Below are 25,456 nucleotides of genomic sequence, written 5' to 3' on the forward strand. Positions count from 1 at the left end.
CCCTAGGTTTGATCCTTAGCACCACATAAAAATAAATCAGTCAAATAAAGGTATTGTGTCCATCTGCAACTAAAAATGTTGAAAAAAAATAGTTGCTTGCAAAGGTCACATTGACTTCACTTTTTTCTCCCCTATGGACTATAGATATACTATCCAGCATAGTAACTACATAGACCTATATGTGGCTGTTGAACACCAAAAGTGTGGCCAGTCCAATTTGAAATTACTGAAAGTGTAAAGTATACACCAGATTACAAAGCTTAGCATGAAAATATTTCATTTTTAGATATTTATTTTTAAATATTACCTATTGGAATAATATTTTGAATATATTTTGTGTGAAATGAAATTTTATTAAAATGAATGCCACCTCTTAAATTTTCTAATATGGTTACTAGAAAAGTTAAAATTACATACATGGGTCTCACGTTTGTATTAGCTGACACTATTCTAGAGCCAGGGCTCTCTAATTTTGAGGCATAGGATTGATTCAGAATTAAGAAAATTAAATATCTTCCAATGAAGGTGACAGGCCACACTTGCTGAACCTAATATGAAATCTGGCACTCATATATGGGATTCATTCTACGTTTGTTGAGGTATTAGGGGACAAACCATACTGTAACTGAGCAGGGAAGGTTAAATATAAAGAATCATTACCTTATAACATGGAATTAGCTATTAATAATACTAATTATTAACATTAAAATAGTTTGATATTAACTATTAAAAGTAAAAAGAATTCTAAGGATATAGGAAGACCAAATAATGCGAGCAGCCACTATCTCTAGGCACTGAGGAAAAGCATTGTAGAATGGAATAAATTTGGAAGAAGTGTTTTTCATCCTGTGGTGAAGGCCCAGGCCTTATTAGAAAGACCACAATTTTGGCTACATGAAGAGAGAGAAGTTTGGGGCAATACCAAAAGCTGGGGGGGAAAATGTGTTGTCACTGTGTTAAGATGCTTTTTGTTCTTTCTTTCTTTGATTGAAATATAAATTTTAAGTAGTGTGGAACCAAGATCAAATATTTTAAGATTAGATTATGTTAGAAAGTCTAGGACATGTGATGAGTATACACAACATACCAGTTAGAGTCTTTCATTTTAGAATATCTGTCTTCTCTTGACTTCTGTTTTCTCTTTACTTTTTAAACAGTATTAAAAATGAGTAGCCAATTTGCAGTAGAAATGCTTTATTGCTTTTGCTTCTTTCATCTAAGTTTTCCTTAATGCTTTGTTTATTCCTGGGTAGTGTTTGACTACAGTTACAGAGATTACATTCTCTCCTGGTATGGAAATCTCAGCAGAGATGAGGGGCAGCTTTACAATCTGCTTTCAGAAGACTTTTGGGAAATTGCCAGACAGCTGCGACACAGATTGAGTCACGTGGATGTGGTTAAAGTTGTCTGCAATGATGTTGTAAGAACTTTACTCACTCATTTCTGTGACCTGAAAGCTGCTAATACCAGGTAACTGATATCATGAGCAACCCACTCCCCTTTTCCACATCAAAAAGATTTTTCTTGAATAATAAAGTCAAGCCATACTACAGAATATTCTGCCTCTTGCTGACACTTGAGTTGAAAATGCAGATGTTTTGAGGGGGAATAATTATAGTGTTCTGATAGAGTAGATTTGGGGGATAATTTTCCAATAGGTGTATTTAATTTTGTAAATAACTTAAATAGTGAAATAAATTTCACTGACCCAGTGTCATGATGAACTTACTTATGGTATTATAAATACCTAAGCATCGAAAATTTTAAATATTTTAAAATGTGATCAGTGTCAATGAGTTTATAAATTTTGGAAAAATGTGAGTATTGTTTATTTTATTTTTGTGACTCCTATGTTAACAGCTGAATTGCAGCATAATATCCTGAAAACTGACTTTTAAAGGAACTTAAATGAAAATAGCTAATATATAGGTTTGTTAGCCTCTTGTGCTATTACGTTGAAAAGATCTATCTGTACCTATTAGATGAGAAGGTGAGAACCTGCCCATGAAAGAAGACTTCAACAAGACCATTTCTGTGCAAATAACAAATTCAGGTTTGCTGATAGGATCTTAAATTTATATCTTACTTAAATTTATATCTTATGCTTGAATAAGTGCAAGGATAATGCATTATAGCACTTCTAACTTGCTTATAAATATGAAACAAATAGCCTTGTGCTTGTTTGGGTGTGGACTTGTTTGCAGTAGGAATGGAATTACCTATAGTTAATATGGCCTAGTCTTACTTTCAGGGAAGAGATAAAGTATTGAAAGTATACAAGGAGATGAGTCAGCATCAGCATCCTTATTGGGCAGGTGGTAATTCACATTTTCTTCTCAGAAGCTCTGTTGTTTGACTTTATCAGAACCAGTCCCTGTTCTGTCGTGTGATGTTGCCCTTGTAGTGGACCTGGTTGCTAAATGTGGTTGTGCAGAAGGTCTTCATGTTCAAATTCCAGAGGAATTACATACCTACTCTTTTTCAGCTTGCTGCCCCCATGTTTTACAAACTTTAATCATAATGCATAATGAGAAATACATTTTAAATTGTGCCACACTTTTATGAAATGGTGCTGTTATTACCAGTGATAGCTTTGGTGTCATTTGTTCTTGACACTTTTTTAAAATGCTGTTTGAGATCAATTCAGTTTTATTGTGTTACTTCTTGATCACGACCTGTGTTTTTAAGAACATTACTGTAGAGCAATGGCTCTCAGATTTTTTGGCCTCAGAATTTTTCAACAATCTTAAAAGCTATTGAGAACCTCAAAGTGCTTTAATTTATGTGGGTCATATATAATGGGCTGCTGGAGCCAACTACTGGCATGCAAGAGCTGATTGTGCACATCTTTTCCTGACTCTGAGTTCAGTGAAGTCCTTTTGTTGACTTGGAATCAACTGTTTACACAGTGGGATGTTTTAAATCAGAATTTTTTCCCATGGAGAAACAGTTGTTAAACATTTACCAGCACCACTCAACATATCTATTAATATTTACCACATTAGATATTAAAACCAAGAACTTTTTAAAGTACAAGAGGATACCGTACACTTTCCATTTGTTATCAGAATGATGATGTCATTGAACATCATGCAGCCTCTGGAAAATTCCAGTACACTTGTGAGAATATGAGTAAAAAATAAAAAGGCATTTTTATATTCCTATGAATATAATTTTGATATCCTAGAACTGAGGGTTCTTGAGACATGTAGAAGTCTCTGGACCACCCTTGTTTGTAAGTGAAGATAACTTTCAATAGGGGGGTTGTGTTCACTGATAAGGAAAATGAAAGAAATTGGACTCTTGGGTCATTCCCCTAGAATATCAGTGGCTTCCACCTCTCCTTTTGAAGTGTTCATCAATCCTTTGGAGCACCTGCTATATAGTATCCACTACATAATTATGCCAGACAGATGTTATAAAAGACTTCTTAGAATTCAGTGGAAGCACATTTCAAAGTAATTAATTGTAGTCTAATAGAGGGCAGTATTTTAAATCAATGTTTATGCCACTTAAAAGAACAATAGAGTTTAGGGCAAGTGTTTCAAGACATTTATTGTTTTTATGATTATCTAGTTTCAACATGAGAATATATTTTTCATTGAGATATTTACCAACTTCTGAAATTACTGTTTTTGAAGATAACATAAAGATAGTTATGGGAACAGCATCAAAGAACTAACTCCAGATTAAAAGCTCTGTGTCTTTGGGCCTCATAAAAGTTCTCTTATGTGAAGGGGAGATTTTCTAGGCTATTCCTAGAAGCTCTAATTGATGATAAGAAATAAAGAGTAAAGAACAAAACAAAAAACTCTATCACTATTCTTAGAGTTATGGGTAGTAGCAAAAGTGCCAGTAGGTCACTGATGTTTTGTATATAAATGATTGCGTTCTAGAGAACTAATATTATCTGTTTATCATCTTATACAAACCACACAGTGAGATTGGCAGACAGTGACTCTAGGATTGATGATTATAGCTGTATCTAGCTGTCCCAGGTAAACAGCTCCAATAGAAATCTTCAATGGTCTGCATATCTCTATTGGCTACAAAATAACTTTGGTAGCCTCTGGAACACCTAATCAAGTTGTCCACTATCAGACAAAAGAATAATAAATTACATTAATAAAGCAACACATCCTCGGTTTGACTGTGAGGCAATTGTATGAAGGCTGCTTTCTGGTCAGTCTGTGTTTATTTCAGGCTGTTATTCTATTGGCTGCTTTAGGCCAATCCAGATCACATTTAAGTCTTGCCTCTGCTTCCTTTTCCTTGATCCCATCTGTCATGTTTCAGCAAATTTCAGGAAAATCTAAAAATGATTGCTTTTATACCATTAATTCAGTAGCATCTTTAATTTCACGTTCTCCTTACAATATGTGTTCTCTTTGCAGGTCAATACTGGCATGTTGTTTGAGGAAAAGTGTTTTTATATATAAATGTTTTTCATATATTTTTCTTCTTTATCACTGATGCTTTTTTTCCCCTTTACCCTTAGCCATCTTTGTAGTATAAAGAGTTAATTTGAAAGAACAGAACTAATTTCTACCATTCGTCACCTCTATGACTTTAATCTCTTAACCTTTGGATCTTAGTTTTCTCACCCATAAAATGGTGGTGATGAAATATTTCTTAATGTATAAGGGAGGATTAAGCAATATTGTACATATGAAACTTACAAAAGGTTAATGTGCTTTTGCCTACTCGAGAATGAGAACCCAGAAATAAGTAGCAGGACCTGCAGTAAACACATGATTGATTCACACTGGTAGGGGTAGGAAGCTGCAAAAACCAATGTTACAACCTACCTGAAGGCTTGCTAGACATTTCCTACTGTAGTCATTACCCTCGCATAGCCACGTCTGATCATTTCTTGGCTTCTAATGCTATGCTAGATGTCCACTTACTAGAGAGCATCACAGGAATATCCTGCTTGCAGACAGAGTCTAGGGAAATCTTTGAGGAACATTTTTCCATAGGTCAATCTTACTTGACCAGTCTTCTGGTCTTTGGCTGACTCAAGAAAAATTTTTCCTAACTCCTTAGGAGGGAGTATAATTTGTGACCTTCTGAGGACCAATCCCCTTTTATTATCTGCCTTCCATTGATATGGACAAGGAATGGTGTACACTTTAAGAGGGATTTTGATATTATATTTAAATAAGCTTTTCTTATAAAAGTGTATTTTCTTTTGGCCAACCTATTTGAATTAATATTCAAATATAGGTTTCAAAGCAAAGAATTACCTTTAAAAAGTGTTTGATATGACAAAGGAGTAGCATCTTAGTCTTACTATATTGAAATATCAGGTCTAGCTGGCAGCATAACTAGAGTTTAAAATATTTGAAACTGCCATTTTTTTAAAAAGTCAGCATACATTAGTGTACACATAAAGGCTCACTCCTAGAATCTCTTTTTGTATTGTTGGCTTTGCACATTAGGGTAGAATTCCTCTTGATTATTGTAGAAGACAGAGAGAAAATCATTCTTTTTTTTTTTTTTTAGCATACAAACTCTAGAAATATGTCTCCAGTCTCTAGTGAAAAATGAAATCACAGTTACCGTCCCAAGAGACGTTGGTCATGAAGCCACCAACTTGCACTTTCATATTTGTTTGATTCTCTCCCACTGTATAGGGTTTTTTCTCTCTCAGTATTGGCCCCTATAAGTCACTATAAGAATCTTTTACACTTTGTCCCTTATTTAGAAGATACTAGAAAAATTAGCATTTCAGGACTGGGGTTGTAGCTCAGTGGTAGAGCTCTTGCCTAGCATGCATGAGGCTCTGGGTTTGATCCTCAGCACCACATATAAATAAATTAAATAAAACAAATAAAGGTAGATCAACAACTAAAAAACATTTTTAAAAAGTAGCATTCCAGTTGCTATCAAGTTACTGTGAAAAAAAGCATAGAAAGTTCTTTCTACGAAAATTCTCCAGATTAATGATCCAGAGATGGGGTCAGTGCTGCCAGGAAATCCACAGCCAAGGTTAAAAAGTATTTGGAAACCTCACAGAAAGCAATATTTAATAGCATCAAATTATGGACCTTTTCTTCACTTAGAAACACCTGCAGATTTTTTATCTTATGATCTTCCAGTCAAGAAAACTGCCTAGTAATCCTATTTATGTGTCATCATTTGTTTTTTTAATTTTGAAAAATGAAGCTGAAGATCACATTTAAGAAGAAATCTAGAAGATTTTAAAATAATGTAATTAAAGAAATACTCACACCTGTTTGGATTGTTGCTATGATTTGGGAGTTACCTATAAACTTTGATGGTATTTCAGGTAGTTATCATTTATTTTGAAATCCCAGAAGGCTATACATTTGCATTTATCACAGCCCAGATTTTCTAGATTAGTCTCAGATTAATGAAATTATTGATTATTGGTATTGTCAAGGAGGTGGCAGAGTTATAATCAATGTGTTGTTCATTTGAAAAGCTTCTTAATCTAATGGTTTATAACTGAATTGTTTCTGGAATTTCTTTGCTTCCTTTTCACTTTCTTCATTTAATTGTTCTTTTAGACATGAAGAACAGCCAAGGCCTTTTGTGTTGCATGCATGCTTAAGGAACTCAGATGAAGAAGTAAGATTTTTACAAACATGTTCTCGGGTTCTGGTGTTCTGTCTACTCCCATCAAAGGATGTCCAGTCTCTCAGCTTACGTATAATGCTCGCAGAAATTCTCACGACGAAAGGTAGACTTATAAAATTAATTTACAATTATGATAAGTTTGTAAATTAATGTGCCATATACTGTGATTACATTTTAACACTTGTACAAACTTCATTTACTGTGGGACATATGGATAATAAAGTAGTATTTTAGAAATTTCAAGCTTAATTGTCATTTAGAGAAAACATTTGGCCTTACGTGATAAACATAAATTTTTTATATTATATATATTGCAAAATGCACAGTCCATTCTGCTGTTTATTTTGACAAGAAAACCAGTCCTTATGCTCTCCACTGCAAAGCATTCACTTGGGATAGCCTTTGAGTTTTCCGGGCCAATAATGTATAGGTTATAAGATTAATTGATATTGCTTACACATAGTCTGTGAATTTGGGATAACTAAAAATAGTACTGTGCCACAATATGACATAAAAGAACCTTTCCCTGTCTCAGAATCTCAAACAAATAAGGAGAGAAGCACTGATTGTATATCTCATTTATGTCAGGATTATCCAGGTATGCCCATCAACTGGTACAGCCAACCACAGAGAAAGGGAGAACTTTTTAATCTACAGTAAGTGGGATGGATTTGTAATAGTGTTATTGATTTTTTCTAACAACTTCCTCCATGAAGTCTGCTTTGACCAGTTAGTAGAAGATTTTCATCTTTTAGCAGACTAAACTGGTCAAAACAAAAATGAATGAGCCTTATAAAAGAAATATAAGAAAAAGAAACAGTACTTAATTTTAATATCATTGTTAGTGATTTGGGTTTCCGATGACTTCTTTTCATTTACATTTTACTCACTTATTAAAATCACTTGATTGTATCTATATATATGGTAACTTATCCAGAGGGATAAGCAACTTTGAGTGTGTGTGTGTGTTTATGTACATGCATGCTTATATATCACACATACTTGCATGCATGTGCCTTTTTATATATTTGAGCTGTTTATAATTTCCTCCATTTGACTTGTTGAAAATAGTTTCAACTATGTAATATGAAAACAATTCCTTCAGAAGAATATCTTTTTCCATGATGTTTTCTTCTCATTTCCACAGTCTTGAAGCCAATAGTGGAGTTATTGAGTAATCCAGATTACATTAACCAAATGCTGCTTGCCCAGTTGGAGTACAGAGAACAGATGAATGAACATCACAAGAGAGCCTATACCTATGCTCCCTCTTATGAAGAGTTCATCAAGCTCATCAATGGCAACTCTGATGTAGAATTCTTGAAGCAGCTAAGGTATTTGGTCTTTAATTATAGCACAACAATAGCTACTGGTTATTTCCTAAGTAGGTATACATGTATATATGTATTATATATACATAATATATATGTATATATTTGTCAGATAAGCAGAAATAAATAACTAAAGTCCATAAATTTTACCATTTAGTGACAACTACATTTATCCCGCTTCTTCTTAACAGTGGAATTAGAATTAGGTTTTTCCAATAATTAGTTGTAATAGACTGAAAGTTCTTCACTTGTTAGGAATCCCTTATTAGCCACTCAGATGCTATCCCTCAAAAAGCATTTGAAGGAAATGATGTGTTTTTAAATTACAATGTTGAAAGAATACTGTTGGTTTTCATTTTTCTGGGAAATGCAGAGACTCAGTTCTGAGTATAAGGGGTTCTTGACTAATTATTTTAAGAAATCACATTAAAAAATATCAGAAGTCTCTTATAGGGGAACATGTATCCCTAAGATATTTTCAGGGTGACCATGTTTTTTTTCTTCTATAATATATATATTATATGTGTGTGTATACACACACACACACACACACACACACACACACAGTATAATTATATAGCATTTTCTAGTCTGTGGATTTGCTAGGCTTGTTTTCTATGCTTACCTTTCTGTTTGTTCACAAGTGTTGTTACATAGGAAAAGGAAAGAAAACTGTAGTGTCAGTTTTAATTTTCATTAGTACTTTCAGTAAATCACTGACATAAAAGTAAAATATTGACTAAAATTGAATCTTTGAACTATTCAAGGATTTTTAGATTGGCCACATTTGCCTTTGAACTGGGGTTCACATTAAGGTGACTTATGCTATTTAACTTACTAGTTGAAATAGTAATTTCATAAAAGACTCATTGTAGATGGCATTGTATTCTTATGGAGTGTATCATGTTAATCTTGATCCTACAAATGTGTTACGATGAGTTTAGTGATATGATTTTCTTTAAAAGTGATTAATTCTTTTGGACTATAATATCTGGATATTTTATTTATCCTTCTCCTTCTACAAATAGTCTTCAATGAAATGTGCTAAATGGTAAGTATTTATTATAGATTTGTGATTATTTGTATATGAATCTAGAAATTTCATTTTGAGAAGTGAGACACATATTTGTCATCTGGGGCTTGTAGATTGTACCTACCCAAAAGTCTTCCTTATCATGGCTTCCTTTGATTCCTTTTTTTAAAAAGAGCCCACAATAACATGCTCTTGGTCATGCACTCCAAGCTCTGGTTCTGAGGATGCCATTCAGACCTGTGCTCCAATATTTACCCACCTGTTGCATTTATGCCCACATCCTAGCAGTCACTTTCTGCACCGCACCCCCAACCACAGCCCATGGCAATCTACTTTCTGTTTTGATGAATTTACCTATTTTGGACATTTCATATAAATTGGAATCATTCAATATGTGTATGGTTTGACCAAAGTAGCATATGCTGACCACTCTAAGACATTGTTTAGAAGCAGATACCTCATGTTCATAAATTCTGGGTGCACTGAATTCCTAAGCATTTTTTCCCTGGTAAATGATCCACAGTAAAGTCAAACATGGACCATTTGGTAACACCAAGTAAGTTTAAGATAATTTAATGGTGGCAGATTAAGTGAGTAAGTAAGTATTCATTGTTCTTCCGAACTTATGAATGAATATTATATTTTATATGTCAAACATATATTTTATATGCCCTGTACACATGGTGAAATAGTGATACTTACAAAAAGGTATAAAAGATGTTTTTGAATTTTCAACTGTTGGTTCTCCAGCACCATCTGTCATTTTGTATTTGAGCACAATTTCTATGTGAGAAGATGAATGAATCTTGATAAGAATTAATAGTCCCTCTTCTTCAAAATATACTAACCAGATGCTTAGAACTATTTGAATACTGCAGTTCAATATTTGGCAATAAAGAGGTATCTCAGCAAGAGTTGGCCCTTTAAATGATAAATTGGTATCTGCTGCCCCAGGGTCATTGAATAACTTGATTTGGCTACAATAGGAAAATCATGCCTTAACTGGGTGACCAAAAATTACACCAGATCTTACATTTTCTCTTTCCCATATGATATGTGATGAAATGAAAATGGTGTTAGCATTTCAATCTTCCTTTTCACTTCATAAATAAGGCAACATTGTGGAACAGCATAAAGGGAGTTCTAGGAACCAAGCCCTTTGTTCAGTCTTGAGACAACTAAGGGACAGTAGAAATGCTGAGCTAAAGAACACTTGTTTCAAAAATTGAGATATAATTCACAGATAATTAAGTTCACCATTTAAAAGTGTATACTTCAGTGGTTTATAGTGGGTTCAAAAATTGGACAACTAATATCACTGTATAATTCCAAAATATTTTCATCACTCTCAAAAGAAATTCCTATGCCCATTAGCAGTCACTTTCTATCCCACCCCCTGAAGCCTTTGGCAATCTCTAATCTGCTTTTTGAATTTGCCTATTCTGGATATTTTATATAAATGGAGTCATGCAATATGTGGCCTTTGGTGTCTGGCTTCTTTCACTCAGTATGTTTTTAAGGTTCATCCATACTACAGAATGTATCAGTACTCATTCCTTTTTTTGGCTGAATAATATATGTCATTGGATGAATATATCACATTTTCTTTATCCATTTATCAGTTAACAAACAATTTGTCTTGCTTACACTTTAAAGAATGCCTTTTGAGTGACCACTGAGCATCTTCAGGAGCATTTCAGTAGCATTCCCAATGACTCTTGGTAAATGAAAGTAAAATAAAGTGTTGTGGATTCTAACCTGTACCTACTACTACCTACCCCAGTGTGCCTGTCACCAAGAAGAGATGGAATACAGACACCAGGAAGGGATATTCCTCTTATGCATTGTTACTGATCTATGTATGTTATTCTCTTTTGTGTCTTCCATCATACTGTTTGAGTTTGCATTTCTAGCAGAGTTTACTAAGTCAGTGGAGAGAGCAGCTAGAAGTATTTTAATGATTAGATAATCAAGAATGTCAGTCTATTAGAAGAAAAATACATTTGCAGGTCTAATTAAGTAGGTATGATGACTTAGTCCAGTTTAAATGGCAATGTTGCTGACTTCTAAACCTTTATAAGTTTTCAGTTCCTCATGTAAGTCTTGGGGTATGTGTTCATGACTTCCTCTAGAAACTTCTCTAGTAATAAGGGGTTGAAAGAGAACTTTCCTTGAAAGTGTGATATGCATCTCAGATATGGGATTATGGTAATCTGAAGAATTTATAGTCCCTGCAACAAGCTTGGCAAAGAACCTTGGGAGAAAATACCATGGAATGCATTTTTCTCAATTAATAGATATATACCTCCAGAGTTACTTTCTGAATAGTTTTGTAAATACTCCGTAGAGTCTTCCTCTGGACCTTTGTTTGTGAGACAGCTTCTTGGGCTTTACAATATAGTAGAATTCCAGGCAGTTCTATTTGATAGGGCACTGGGATATCTTTTATTTATGGGGCATTTGTCCTTATTCCTTGCATTTTAGGAATAGACCTGAGGGCTAACCTCTGTTCTCTATTTCATGCACAGCTAAGTAAAAAGGCTACCAAGAATGACTGTAATTATAGAGATTGATCTTTTTGCTCCAAAATGTAGATGATGTTACATAAATTTATAGTCAGTATTGCTTTTTATTATATTCTTGTCTTAAGTCTACTTTACTGAGACTTATCAGCCTCCCAGCATTAATAGCATTGCTTTCTTCAGTCATAGTCTGAATACCCTGTTGTTAGAGTACTCTGCTGTCTGACTTTATTAGCATTTTAGGTCACTATTTTCAAATTGCTGTCAATAAAATTTTGGAATGAGCTGCCTCAGGCAGGGAGTATGTTTTATTTAGACTAAGCAGTTAATGAAATCATCCACTTTTATTTCCCACATATTTGGGAGACAGATGCATGTTTTCTAAAGGAAATAGTCATTCCACTCTGCTGGGATGGAATGCATTGAAGACAAAATAAAATAAAGAACCATGAAGGTGATAATTATAGTTCTGGGATAGTTTAGTAATTTTCTGTGTCAGCATGAGATGCTTTCATAGTAGGATTATACAGCTAGAAATGCTTCCTTCAAATACACTAAATTAGTTGTTTTTAACCCTGATCATAGAGTCACCTAGACTTTAATAAAATTACAGTTAAATATTCCACTATCCTTTTTAGCTACTTCCTTTTCTTTTTTAGTATCCAGGAAGTTGAAGTGAAGATGTGATAGCTAGACTGGTTCAATATTTTGAATTTTCCATGGTTTATAGTAGGAGCAGTGTTGAACACTGCCAAAACACAGGAACCAAAAATGTGAATGCTGTCTTGGCACAGGATATTAATGGGCAGCTGGATAGATTTCCTTCTGCTGGTGTGGGTGATGGGGTAATATCACAGTCCGGAAAGGCAAACCCAAGCTTAGAATGAAGGTGCAGCCATTAGTGAAGCTCAACAGTTAGAATCATACTAGAGAAAGTGCTAAGTATTCCCTTATATTGAAGATAAAGTGGAGTCAGTATACAAGAAGGGAAAATGAAAGGTTCTGCCCTTATAGAACTTTATGTAAAGTAGTGGGCAGATTGTGGTCCAGGAAAGCATCCAGTGCTCTCATTGGTAATTTTTCAGCATATCTGTAAGACATACTCCACTGAAAATTGTACACACACACACACACACACACACACACACAAATAGATACCCAAGTGTCACCCTAGGAATTTTATGTGACTGAACTAGAGAAGAACCAAAGCCCCCAAAGTAATCCCAACAGGTATTAATTGGAATATTCTTCCACACATTACCACTGAAGTCTTGCCTAGATATCATATATATTGTAATTCTTTGAAAAGTAGTTTGAGATATATGGTAAGAGTTGAGGATAATATTGATTAGACAGGACCCTTCAGTCTCTACACTTCAGTCTGAACCAAAGGCTTTTTTTTTGGTTTTTCTTTTTTTTTTAATCACTTACCTTCCCGAGAGTTATGTTTCACCTTAGGTTTCTCAATCTTTGTAAAATTGACACTTTGGGCTAGATAATTCTGTTCTGTTTATTTTAGAATGTTTAGCAGCATCCCTGGCCTCTACTCACTGAATGCCTATAGTATCCCTATAGTTATAATAACCAGAAATGTTTCTAGGCATTGCTAAATGTCCTCCATGGCAAAAAGTTGCCCTTGATTAAATGTTACTGGTTTAACTCCAGGATAAATTAGAATATTTTTCATAGTTGGAATGAGATTCAGCTGAAAGATACAGAACTGCCCCTCAAATAAGGATGATTTATCCAAAGTAAGTGATTTCCCTTGCCAGCTTTATTGAGGTACACTTGACAAATAAAATTTGTATATATTAAAGATATACAATATGATGTTTGGTATACATGTCCATTATAAAATGATTACCATAATCAAGTTAATTAACATCTATCACTCACAAAATCACCATTGTAACTCTCAGCACATTTTAAATGTACAGACAGTATTCTTAATTACAGTCACATGCTGTGCATTAGATCTCCAGAACTTATTTACCCCACATAATTGACTAGAATCTCCTCATTTCCCCCATACCAAAAGTCTGCTGTTATGATTTTCTGTGCCAGCATAAGGTGTTTTCACAGTAGGATTATAAAGCTCAAAAAGCTTCTTTCAAACATACTAAATTTCACCCACCAGGGAGATTATGTAGTATTTGTCCTTCTGTCTGCCTCATTTTATTTTAGCACACTGTCCTCCAGATTCATCCCTGCTGTCATCAGTGGCATAATTTCCTTCTTTTTAAGGCTGAATAGTGGAGTAGCCAGTCCAGGATGCCATCCCACTTAAGGACCCAGACTCCCTCCAGCCCCTACTCTGCCATCCGAAGGGTATTTTTCAGAGTCCTCAGGGTCTGGGTTAACTCCAAAGTGGCATTCATCAAATCCTGATTCCAAGGAACAGGACAAAGGCAAGGAAAGAAGGTGGTAAAGAAACATGCACTGGCTGTCTGTTAAGGAAATTTCTCAAAGCTGCCACATGACATTTCTGCTTATATTTTATTGGCTATAATGAATGAGATATACTAGATAAACTTATTCAAGACAGTCTTAGGCCCAGTTAAAAGGGGACGATTCTAATTAGTAGGAAGAGAGAAGAAAAGATAATGGGATAGGCAATACCTGGTTGTGCTACCATACCACATGCTTTATAGTTTAGTGAGACAAAATAGCTCTGTTTTCCACATAAGCATGGAGAAATATAACTTCATAGATTGGGCATTTGCTTAGGTTAAACAGATTGCAAGTAAATGCTCTATTTCACTAAAATAAGGCAAGAGGAAACTTAAGAGATCATAATGAATGAATTAATTTAAGAGATTATAATTAGCAATAGAAAGGGTTACTTAGGGACTTTACTAAATATTTTTTTCTTTAAGCATTGTATTAGTCAGCTCTTTGTTGCTGGGACCAAAATACCTGACAAGAACAACTAAGAGGCAATCCCAGTGACTCAAGAGGCTGAAATAAGAGGATTTCAAGTTTGAGACCAACTTTTGCAACTTAGCAGGGCCCTAAGCAATTTAGTGAGACCCTGACTCAAAATAAAAAAGGATGGGGATTTAGCTCAGTGGTAGATTTCCTCTGGGTTAAATTCTAAGTCTCTCCTGCTACCCACCCCAAAACAAAACAACCAAGAGGAGGAAAAGTTTATTTTGGGATCATGATTTCAAGGATCTCAGTCCATGTTGGCTGAACTCATTATTCTGGGTCTGGAGGTAAGGCAGAACAACATGGAAGAAGAGTGTGGTGGAAGAAAGCTGCTCAACTCATGGCAGTCAAGGAAACAGAAACAAAAGAGTATGAAGAGCCAGGGAAAAGATATAGTCCACAAAGATATGTCTCCCCAGTGACCTCCTTCCTTCAACCATGCCCCACTTCCTACCATTACCACCCATCAAATGGGTTAATCCACAGATGTGGCAACTCTTATAATCTAATCATTTATTTCACCTGTGAAAATTCCTTCATTGCCTAACACATGAGCTTTTGAGGAGCTACCTTATATCCAAACCATAGGATACATTAAGGAAATGGGTTTTTAATCTCTACATTGGCATAGGTACATAGGCACTTGAAGATAATATATTAACATTCTTAAATTTGCATGCTTTTATGAAGAACTTAAATTGTTTGAACATTTGGTGTTTTGAACAATGATTCTGAAAATGTATTGTGAATCATGAATAGTAAAGTAGGATTACATTGTAAAAGGAACATGAAAGAAGAAATCAAGTACATCTCAAGACAAACTAATGCACCATGTCAGAAATCAGTAAGCACACAACAACTGCTAAGGAAAAGATTAGTGTGGGTGGACAAGGAGATGAAAAATCTTAAAGTATAAAACATAATCCTGGCAAACTTTTATCAAAAGAATGAATATTAATTTAGTTTTAAAATTGCAATAAAACACAAGACCACTTGTGGAAAATGTTCTAAAACATCTTTCAATTTTCTGAGAAATAAAAGTACTTTAAACTGGGTGTGATGGTGATGCCTGTAATCCCAGTGACTTGGGAAGCTAGGTAGGAGGATTGCCAAGTTCAAGGCCAGCCTCAGCAATTTAACAAGGCCGTAAGCAACTTATCAAGACTGTGCAAGACTGTGAAAAAATAGAAAGGGCTCAGGATGTTGCTCAGTGGTAGAGCACCCTAGTAGGGTCAGTCCCCATTGCCACTCCCCACCCCCAAAAAAGAAGTACTGATTTTTTTCAGAAAAATTTGCTTCTCTTGGTGTCTGAGAAATAGTAAAGGGTACAGAGGTGGGAGTTAAACATATTGGAGGACACTCAGTATTTTCACTTATCAGAGGAAAGATAATTGAATATTGACAATAATATAAAATTTGATAAAAGAGGGTAATTTTGATGTTAAAGAAGTTTATGATTTGAGTATGATTTGAGTTATGATTTGACTAGTTCTATCTGCTTTCAGACCATGGAGTCAGTTTATATAAAGCACTTAGTGCAAGGTCTGGCACATTCCCAATTATTACCCCACTACTGTTCTTGTTATACAGTCTTTAGATCAAGGATTGCAAACACATTTCTTTATTAGGGAATGGGTACTAGGGATTTAACCCAGGGGTAATTTACCACTGAGCTACATATTCAGCCATTTTTATTTTTTATTTTGAGGTAGGATCTCACTAAGTTGCTTAGAACCTTGCTAAGTTGCTGAGGCTGGCCTTGAACTTGTGATCCTCCTGTTTCAGCCTTCTAAGCCACTGGGATTGCAGGTGTGTGCCAGTGCATCTGCTGCAAATATCCAGCACAAATAGATTTAATTTCATTATGAACACTGATCAATTGCCAGTAGCTGATTGGAGTGCAATATTAAGTTTGGGGGTTTGTGGAAGTCTATTAAATAACAATGCCCTTCTCTCCTTCTGAGGTCTGAACCATGTTAGAGCCAAGGAATAAGGCAAGTAGACCAAAATGACACTCATTACTGATAGGTAATTGAGAATGCGGTTTGTATATGCAAGCAGTGCACTTTCTAAACTAGTCTCAGGATTAGCTAATCCTTTTCACCTAAGATTGCTGAACCTCAGCAAACCTTCCTCTTCCTCCTTCCTACCTTCCTGGTAGTTCCAGAGTCTAGCTGCTAGCTGCCCTTGGAGGAACACATGTTCTTAAGGGGAAGGAGAAAAGAAAGGCTGTACCTCACACATGTAGTTTCTCTTTATTTGTGATCAAACTAAAAATCCCTTTTGCCAGGCACATTGGCACATGCCTGTAGTTAGCCACTTGATAGGTGGAGGCAGTAAGATTGCAAATTCGAGACCAGCTTGGGCGATTTAGTGAGATGCTGTCTCAAAATAGGAAATAAAAAAAAACTATTATAAACAGATACAAACTATTAATACCTAGTATATCTTAGATTATTTTATATAGTGTGCATGTTTATATAAATTCAGGACACTTCACTTCAGTCACATCCTGCCTGATGTGACTCAGATAGAAAATGAGTTTCTTCAGTCCTTGGGAGTCTGGGCAGAACCTGGGATGGCTGGTTATATCCATGTTCTGTTTACACATCCTTTTTTTATGTGTAGCATGAATGGAAAAAGGTCAGGAAATGTTTCTTCTTCTTTCTGTAGAATCAGCCACCTTTTGCACTCTAAAAAGAAAACAGGTTCAAAATCCCCTTTGGCAGAAAGCGCCTCCAAGTCCTAAATAAAAGCATTTCTCTTGTTTGTGCTCCTGACATTCCCTATAACATTCCTCATGAAAAGATAGCTCCTAACCTTTTTATTATCCTTAATAATACTCAAAGACATAGGAAGTAAAATGAAGATACCTTTTTTTGTTTATAATATTGGTGAATATTAAAATTTTGGTGATATCTAATGTTGATAAGAGTGTAGGAAAATAGACAACCTCATGTTCTACTGGAAAGTGTATAAATTATTATGTAACACAGCTTTATAATGTAAAAATGTATATTCTTGGTCCAATTTTTACTATTAATCATTTTCTTAAAGAAGTAATAAGGAGTGTATGGAAATATTTTTTCAAAAATGCCTCTTAGTCTTTTATTAAAATAGAGAAAGGCTTGAAATAACCAAAATGTCTAATCATAAGGATTTAAATTTTTTAAAAAAATTTCAGTGACTCTACACAATGTATCATCATGTATTGTTATTGGAATAGCATTAGAATATGTAAAGATAATGGAAGATATTACCTATAAATTGATAAATAAAAAAGGCTCTGGGAGTCTATATATATCATAAACCCAGTCTCATAAAGCAAGAAATATTGTTTGCATAGAAAAAAAGATTAAAAGCTAGGCATGTTGGCCCACACCTGTAATCCTAGCTACTTGGGAGACTGAGGCAGGAGGATTACACAAATTTGAGACCAGCCTAGTCAATTTAGTGAGACCCTCTTAAAATTAAAAAACAAATAAATAAAAAGGGCTAAGGAGATAGCTAGTGGTAATGTACCCCTGAATTCAATCTACAACATTAAAAAATACAAAAGATAAAATATGCCATATGTTAGTAGTGGTTAACTTTAAATGTTGTACTTTGTGTATTTTCTAATTTTCTTTAGTGAACATATGCTATTTTAGAAGAAGTAAAGATTGGCTCAGACTAAGAAAGTTTTCCCAACCATTTATCAGACTGGAATAACAGGCACTAAAGTTAGCTACCTAGTTAACAGAGACGTGTTTCTCCCAAGTACACGCTACCACTGTAAAATGTCATTATGCGCCCATTCTTTGAGCTTTCTTATTCTCTGAAACTTTAGACTATCAGAAACTTTTCTCTTTGGAATTAGATCAGTAAGAATAATATATTCTTCTCTTGCCTAGAGAATCTAAGTCAGGTTGACCCACAGAAACAACTTTGATTTATAACCCAGATGCAGAGCTGCAAATTAGGGGTTTCTGGAGGCAACATACCTGTTTTAGTCAGCTTTTCTGCTGCTGTGACTAAAAGGATTTGACCAGAACAATTTTAGAAGAGGAAGTCTATTTGAGGGCTCATGGTTTCAGAGGACTTAGTCCCTAGAAAGCCAGCTCCATTTCTCAGGACTGGAAGTGAGGCTGAACATCAGGGTGGAAGAGTGGGGCAGAGTGAACCTGCTCACATGATGATCAGAAAGCAGAGAGGGAGAGAGAGACTGCACTCTCCAAGATACACCCCACCAGCCTTCAATTACTACTCAGTTAATCCCCGTCAGAGGATTAAGTCACTGATGGGTTAAGATTCTTACAAGCCAATCATTTCTTCCCTGAACCTTCTTGCATTGTCTCACATGTGACCTTTTTGGGGGACACCACACATCCAAACCATAACAATACCATATCTATCTTGACTTTTTAACTTTATACGTCCAAAAGAAATAGGACCCTGGACTACCCAAAATTGACTTCTTGACACACCCTTGCCTTGAACCCATCAAAATACTGCTTCATTTAAATTTTATCTCCTCTCTGGTTCCCAAAGGAACTTCATCTTTTCCTTTGGGGGATTTTCCACAGTTTCTCTGGGATATGGTCTTTAGCTCATTTCTGGGTCCAAAAACCTGATTTTGTTGGAATATAGTGATCCTGGTAGCCATAGGTTGAGAGGACTAAAATATGTTTATAATCAGGAAGAAGTACCACTATTTGAAAAATATTCATATGTATATTACAAACACTTGCATACCACCATTTCCCTAGATAATGTCCATTTAAAGAGTCAGCAACAATGGCAAGAAACAATAATAATATTAGTTAACATTTATTGTGAGGCAGGCATTGTTCCAGGTTTTTAGAGGTATTATCTAATTTAATCTGCATGACAACTCTATGAGGCAACTCCATCACTCTGTTTCACAGTTGAGGACTCTTAAGATTTAGAAAACTTACATAATGTGCCTGGGGAGAACAGAGTATGTGTTAGAAACAGGATGTGAACACAGGCCTGTCTGATGCCAGAGCTCACATTCTCAACTACTCTTGATTCATGTTCTGAATTTTCTAGCAGACCCTTTCAGTAATGCCATGGATATGAGACACAGTGTCAGCTTAGCTGGCTGATGTTATCACAGCTTTTGCTCAAATGCTTTAAGTGAAGTCCCTTTAATAAAAACACTATCCCTAGTCTGTGGCAACTCTGAAAACATTATCTTTAATTTTTTTAGTTTTTCTTTAACATTTGTACTTATATGGTCATCTATAAAGTTTCCTTCCTAATTTTAACATAAAACAGTATTTTAAATCATTCAGTATATTGTATAACTGAAACTAAGTTTTTTTCCAATCTTTGATTCTGAGAAATCCAAAATGTATATGCCCAGATAGTTCTAAAGTAGTAATTAAAAAAAAAATCTGTTATGTGTGCCTAATGAAACAAAGAGGAGTATATATGTATACATATAAATACACACACAGCATACATATATGTGTTTGGTTTGATGTGTAAATAACTTTGAAATGCATTTTTAAGCATTTCAAAACTGTTCTGAACATAGACAGTAGAAAGGCAATGAATATATAGATTTCTAAGGTGATTATTTTGAAGTGCTCTGTAACATTTTAGGTGTTTCAATTTGGCAGGAAAAATTCATAAATGCAAACCTGTTCTCAGGCTTTATTTATTTAACCAAGTATATAAAACAAAAGACAGGTGAGGCGGTTACGCAGAGGACCAGATAACAGTTACCTTTGTATAGCTTTTTCCTTGTCCCTGGGACAAAGGGATATTGCCAGAGTTGTGAAACAGCTCAACTCTTGCTATGCCACTTCTCCCTAACATTTGAGTTTACATTATAACTTGGAAAAACATATATAACAATCTATACATTTCCAATCATTTTCTAAGCAAACTCTGCCCCAGCAAGTCCATATCCCCTTCTGGAGGAAGAAAGCCGGATGAGTGCTGGGTATCTCTCAACAGCTTCCTAGAATTCTGAAAAGCCTGGGCCCTGAAGGACAGCCGGCACTTGGATGTGGGTGTTGTATGCTTTTGTTCAGAAAAGTGAGAATGAAAAAAGTCATTTTCTACTTTGCCTTTTGACATCAAGTAAAAGTGAACTAGTAGACTTTCATCTTCAAACGCTGACTACATGCAAAACACTGTGAGGCAGGTCTGGTTTATGTAAAGTTGGGTTGGTTGTGTATCTTTGGATTCCACTCTCTGCTATTGGGATCGTGCTGTTTATAATCTAGCATAGGAGAGCCAGGTGGATGTAAATAGCCAAGTGTATACCTGCAGTGACTCTGGAAGTGGAATGGTAAGAGCTAAGAGCTGGGTAGGAACAAATGTATACTATAAAACAGAAGAACCTAGGAAAGCTGTAGAGAGGACTGGCCATGAATAGCAGGATTTCAACAGATGAGCAGGGAAAGTGATATATGAAATCTAGGGAGAATAAACAGGAGAGCAAATGACAGGAGTTGGAGAAGAGCTAGAGTGTGTGTATGGTCTCATTGGTAGAACCAGAGTAGAACCTCTATTCAAGAGGGATAGAGAAGTCAGTAAGGCTCTTTATCTGGTGTTGGCCATGCTTGTATACTTTGAGAATCCTTAGATGAGATGATACTACCATATATTTAATTTTGTGGAATTACAGGAAAATGGTAAACAGTATGAGCTTTAAGTCAGGTAGCCCTCAGTTGTATTTCTGGCTCTAGGCGACCTCACATAGATTTCTTAATTCATTTGAACACCAATTTCCTCCTCTTCAATGTGGAGACAATATAGTCCTCTTATGAGGATTAAGTGAGTTTATGTGAATTAAAAGATCTAAATAGGTACCTGGTACCTTTGAAAGATTCTATAAATGTTAGCTGATATTACAGTATGATTTTATGAATTAATTAAAAAATGCTAACTATTGACTTAGACAGTATGTATTTGCTTCAGTACCATCAGTGACTCATTTGTTCCAAAGCATGAAATCACTAAGACTATCAAAAGAATAAGTTGTCCAGAATATTATGCATACCTGTTAAGTGGTAGAGATGTTAACTCTTATTTCTAATTTATTAATATTTATTGAGTATCTAAGTTACTTCCAATAGTTCTGATATTTTCCCTGTTATATCACCATGCTGCAGTGAATAATTGTGTACTAAATCATTTCACAAATATCTTGAGATGTATCCCTGGCTTAAAGTCTTAGAAGAGAAATTGCTAGATTGATGAAGTTTTACATTTGCAATTTCAATTATTATTGCCAAATCACCCTTCAGGTTATACTAATTTCCACTTCCATCAAAAAATGTATGTATTGAGCATCTACCATACGTTTGGTGTTAAGAAAGTGCTATAAAGTATAAACACACTACCTTTCTTCAAGAGGTTCATGATCTAGATGGGGAGAAAGTAGCATATCTTTATTTTAGATAAAACCACAATGTTTTCATAGGCTCAAAAATGTGTCATATTTTTTGAAGATATATTAGGCCCTAAAATCACTGAACACCATTTTCTTTTCGTAGCATTCTTGGTGGAAGTCTGACTTTAAACAGCATTATAAAGTAGCAAACAAATAGGTATTGTTATAGAGCAGAAGTAATTTAGGATTTGAGAAAAGACATATATTAAGTGTGCTTTACTGGTGCTGGGAAAACTTGAAGAAGTAATACATGTAAGATGTAGTTAGATGAACAAGTAGGGAGATTGTCTTCTGAGGCAGAGCATGAGCAAGAGCCTAGGGAGACTGTAGCTTTGTGAGGACAGCTTAGAAATTGACCTACCTGAAGTCCACACCTAGATTGAGGAGAAAAGGAAATTGGGTTGGATAAAAGAGCCAGTGCTAATTAGTGAATGAAATGGCAAGCTGTTATATAGGTTATTCCTTTGAGGAATTTGCTGGAGATATTGAGCAAGGGAGGTTAAATGGTCGTGGGAAAGTGAGAAGGTGTTTTGATGGGGCTGCTCAAGCTGTTTTCATGTGAAAGAGAGCAAGATAGCGTCAGGCAAGCAACTAAAACTGTTCAGCCATTACAGGGACCCACACATGAGGAGGAGCCCCCAAATAGGGTAGTGGCCAAGGGAAGAAAAAGAAAAGAACTTACTTAAAAATGTTCAAAGGACAGGTCAATTGGGCTTTGAGACTGATGGTTCCTATTAGGATAAATATCTAATTAAGATAATAAGATTTTGAGAAGGTTGGTGGTTAGAAATGAAAATGTAAGGAAACCTATGCAAGAAAGAAGGTAGTTTGAATAGGTTTAGAGAGGGAGGTAGAGAATAAGGGAGAGAGAGAAATTGTTTGGAAAAAGTTAAAGAATGACTTATAATTCTGTCAGTTTAACATAACTGCCTTTAATTTCATCTCCATCTTACCTTGTAGCCCTGGTTCATGTACCCACATAACATATCTGCTATTATAAATGTACATTCCATTTTGTATTTTTAAAATCAGTGTGTCACAACATTTATTTCCATATAAACTTAATAATTATAAATATTATTGGCTGGAGGATTTATCTTCAATCTGATATATCCCCAGAGCTTCCTGAAAGCAGGGACCATATTGCTGTTGTTCATTCCTGTGTTCAGAACATAGGAAAAGATTAACAAATGTTGACCCCTAGATTATTTCCATGTTTTTCTTTATAGAAATTGCCATAACAAATGTTTATGATGTGGATTTGTTTTTGTTTTTGTTTTTTGGTTTATTTGTTTGTTTTTAATGGGAATTGTTGTGTGAATGGACATTGGACATTAAGTCTATTTGCAGGACATCCAGATGGCAGTTTACAAGGAGGTGTTCAAAGACGTGTTCTAGAGTTGAATGAAAAGTCAGTGTATTCCAGTAGTAGAACTTTAGTCCTAAGGTTAAATTAAGGACTTTATTCAAGAATGTTGGGCTCTGATAGTTCCAGATTTGTATATGCTTCTTATATGTGCTTCCTTATCTATGTAGTAACTAACATGAAAATTCACATCATGAGCCATTTTTGTGCTTGTCCATAATTGGGAAGAATTTCAGTTCCATTAGTGTCCTGAGCATGAGTGAATCATTTCTTTGAATTGCTCAAAGACAGAGGCGACACTTCCCTTGGGAATTTCTCAATTGGAAGCCACCAGTTGAAAACTTCCCAGTTGGTGGTGATGCCCTGCTCAAGGGAGATTCTGTGCAAGCCACAGAATTTATTAGTTCATGGCCTTGAGTTGAAATGCCAGCTCCCTGGAGGTAAAGAGTTATGGGCAGAAGCTGATATGCCCTAAAGGGGCTGTTTTACCCACAAGTTAGGTTTTTTTCATCTTGAAGAAGCTTCCTCACAATAAATTCTTTTGATGTTTAAGCCTATATAACGAACGTGCTGAGCTTGCTCTTGGACAATCTTCCTCCAACAGAGGCAGGCTGAACCACCGAGTTCCACTTTTTCTATTTTTGTGTCTGTTGGCCTGTTTTTTTCAATTCCCTCACTGCCTGGTTCAGGAAATTGAGTAAACATCTTGCAGATAGTGACACATTAGAAAACTTCAGTGCTCAGTATAATGTCCTAGCAAAGCTTCAGTTTGGAAAATAGCACCTGGGCATATACTTAGCCCAAAGATATTTTCTGTGTATGGAGTCCTTAAAGAGCTCTCTGTCAGCTGGGATGGCATTGATCATAAGATAAGATGATATACAGTGACTTAAGCAATTCAGGGGTTTATTTTCTTTATGCAGCAACATGTCCTGAGATGGGCAGTTTGGGGTTGCTTTGACAGCTCAGTGAAGTCATCAGAGACGTAAACTTCTGTCCTCTGACTTCATTTTCAGCCTGTGGCTTCACTCCTTAATGTTGCTGAAGGATGAAGGTGGCTCTGTGCCTTGTTCCACTGCAACCTTGTTTCACACAGGACAATGAGGAAAGGGCAAGGAAAAAAAGTTGCAAGGGCTTCTCTAGGAAGTCTATACCCTGAGAATGCTTTCCTGGAGTCTGCACCCTGCAACTTCTGCCTTTGTCTCCTCAGCTAGAACTATGTCAGATGGTCATCCCTCATTTAGGGAGAAAGTTGGCTTGTTTAGTTGCAACCATTGCTTTCCCTGTCTAAAACTGTGATTCAGTTAGTAAGGAAGAAAGGGAAAATGAATGTTGGGTAGGCAACCAGCAGTGTCTGCCAGTCTTCATGGGACAGTCCAACACTATTCCTAACAACTTGCTTTTTGAGGTTGTGAGAATCAGACATCAATATTTATTATACAAATGAAGAAATAAAAAAGATGTGAATTTGTCAGGAGTTTATGAATAGCTATGCTTTTGATGAATTTGTATTTCTTCTTTAGGTTTTAGTTGAAAAGCCAAAGAATATATGCTCTATTGTGTGGGCTAAAAGCCAGCCAAATGTAGCATTAAATCTTAGAATGCTGCACAGTTTGTGTCCAAAGTAAGAATTAATGTTAAACAGCTTTATTGCAAGCAGATTACAGTCAACATAATTAAGATCTGAGAAACAGGGCAGAAAAGTTTGGTTAGGGAAACCCTAACCAAATTGACCAGCCCTAAAGAACTAGGTTTATAAAGCCCAAATCAATATGCTCAAAATAGCCATGACTCAGATTGAACTCAGCACTTAAAATGCAAAATTTTGTGTATTTTTCCTGACTCAGGCCTTCTAAGTCATATGTGCATCTAGCTGGTGCTCTAGTCCAGTGGTTCTCAACTCTCACTCTGAGTTAAAATTACTGAGACAGTTAACATGAAAATACAGGTATCTGAGTCCCCTTGCAGATGTTCTTGACTCTCTTGGTCTGGAATGGTCTTCTAAGTGAGAAATAACAAGAGAGCAAACTGAGGCAGTACCTGTGTACTGGAGAGGGGAGGACAACCTGGAGAAGCATTTAGGAAGGACCATCCAGTAGAACTGTCTTTGTACCAATCAAAATGTTCTTTCTATTTGTACCATCTAATAGGATCTTACAAGCTGCATTTGACTATGGAGCAGTTGAAATGTGGCTAGTGTGACTGAGGAATTAAACATTTTATTTACTTGGTTTAAATAGTCACATGTAGCTATTGGGCATC

At 35.6% G+C, this 25,456-nt stretch overlaps 1 protein-coding gene across 2 annotated transcripts in view; it reads left to right on the forward strand.

Moving 5' to 3' along the window:
* Positions 1–25,456, forward strand: part of Snx25 (sorting nexin 25) — an 80,634-nt gene that overhangs the window by 8,860 nt on the left and 46,318 nt on the right. For both annotated transcript variants that reach the window (XM_076852402.1, XM_076852403.1), the window contains exons 2-4: positions 1,254–1,470; positions 6,534–6,706; positions 7,751–7,937. In XM_076852402.1, the coding sequence (XP_076708517.1) occupies positions 1,254–1,470; positions 6,534–6,706; positions 7,751–7,937 (577 nt within the window). The remainder of the gene's footprint in view (positions 1–1,253; positions 1,471–6,533; positions 6,707–7,750; positions 7,938–25,456) is intronic.

Source organism: Callospermophilus lateralis, chromosome 4, assembly GCF_048772815.1.
Source record: "Callospermophilus lateralis isolate mCalLat2 chromosome 4, mCalLat2.hap1, whole genome shotgun sequence".
Lineage (NCBI taxonomy): Eukaryota > Metazoa > Chordata > Mammalia > Rodentia > Sciuridae > Callospermophilus > Callospermophilus lateralis.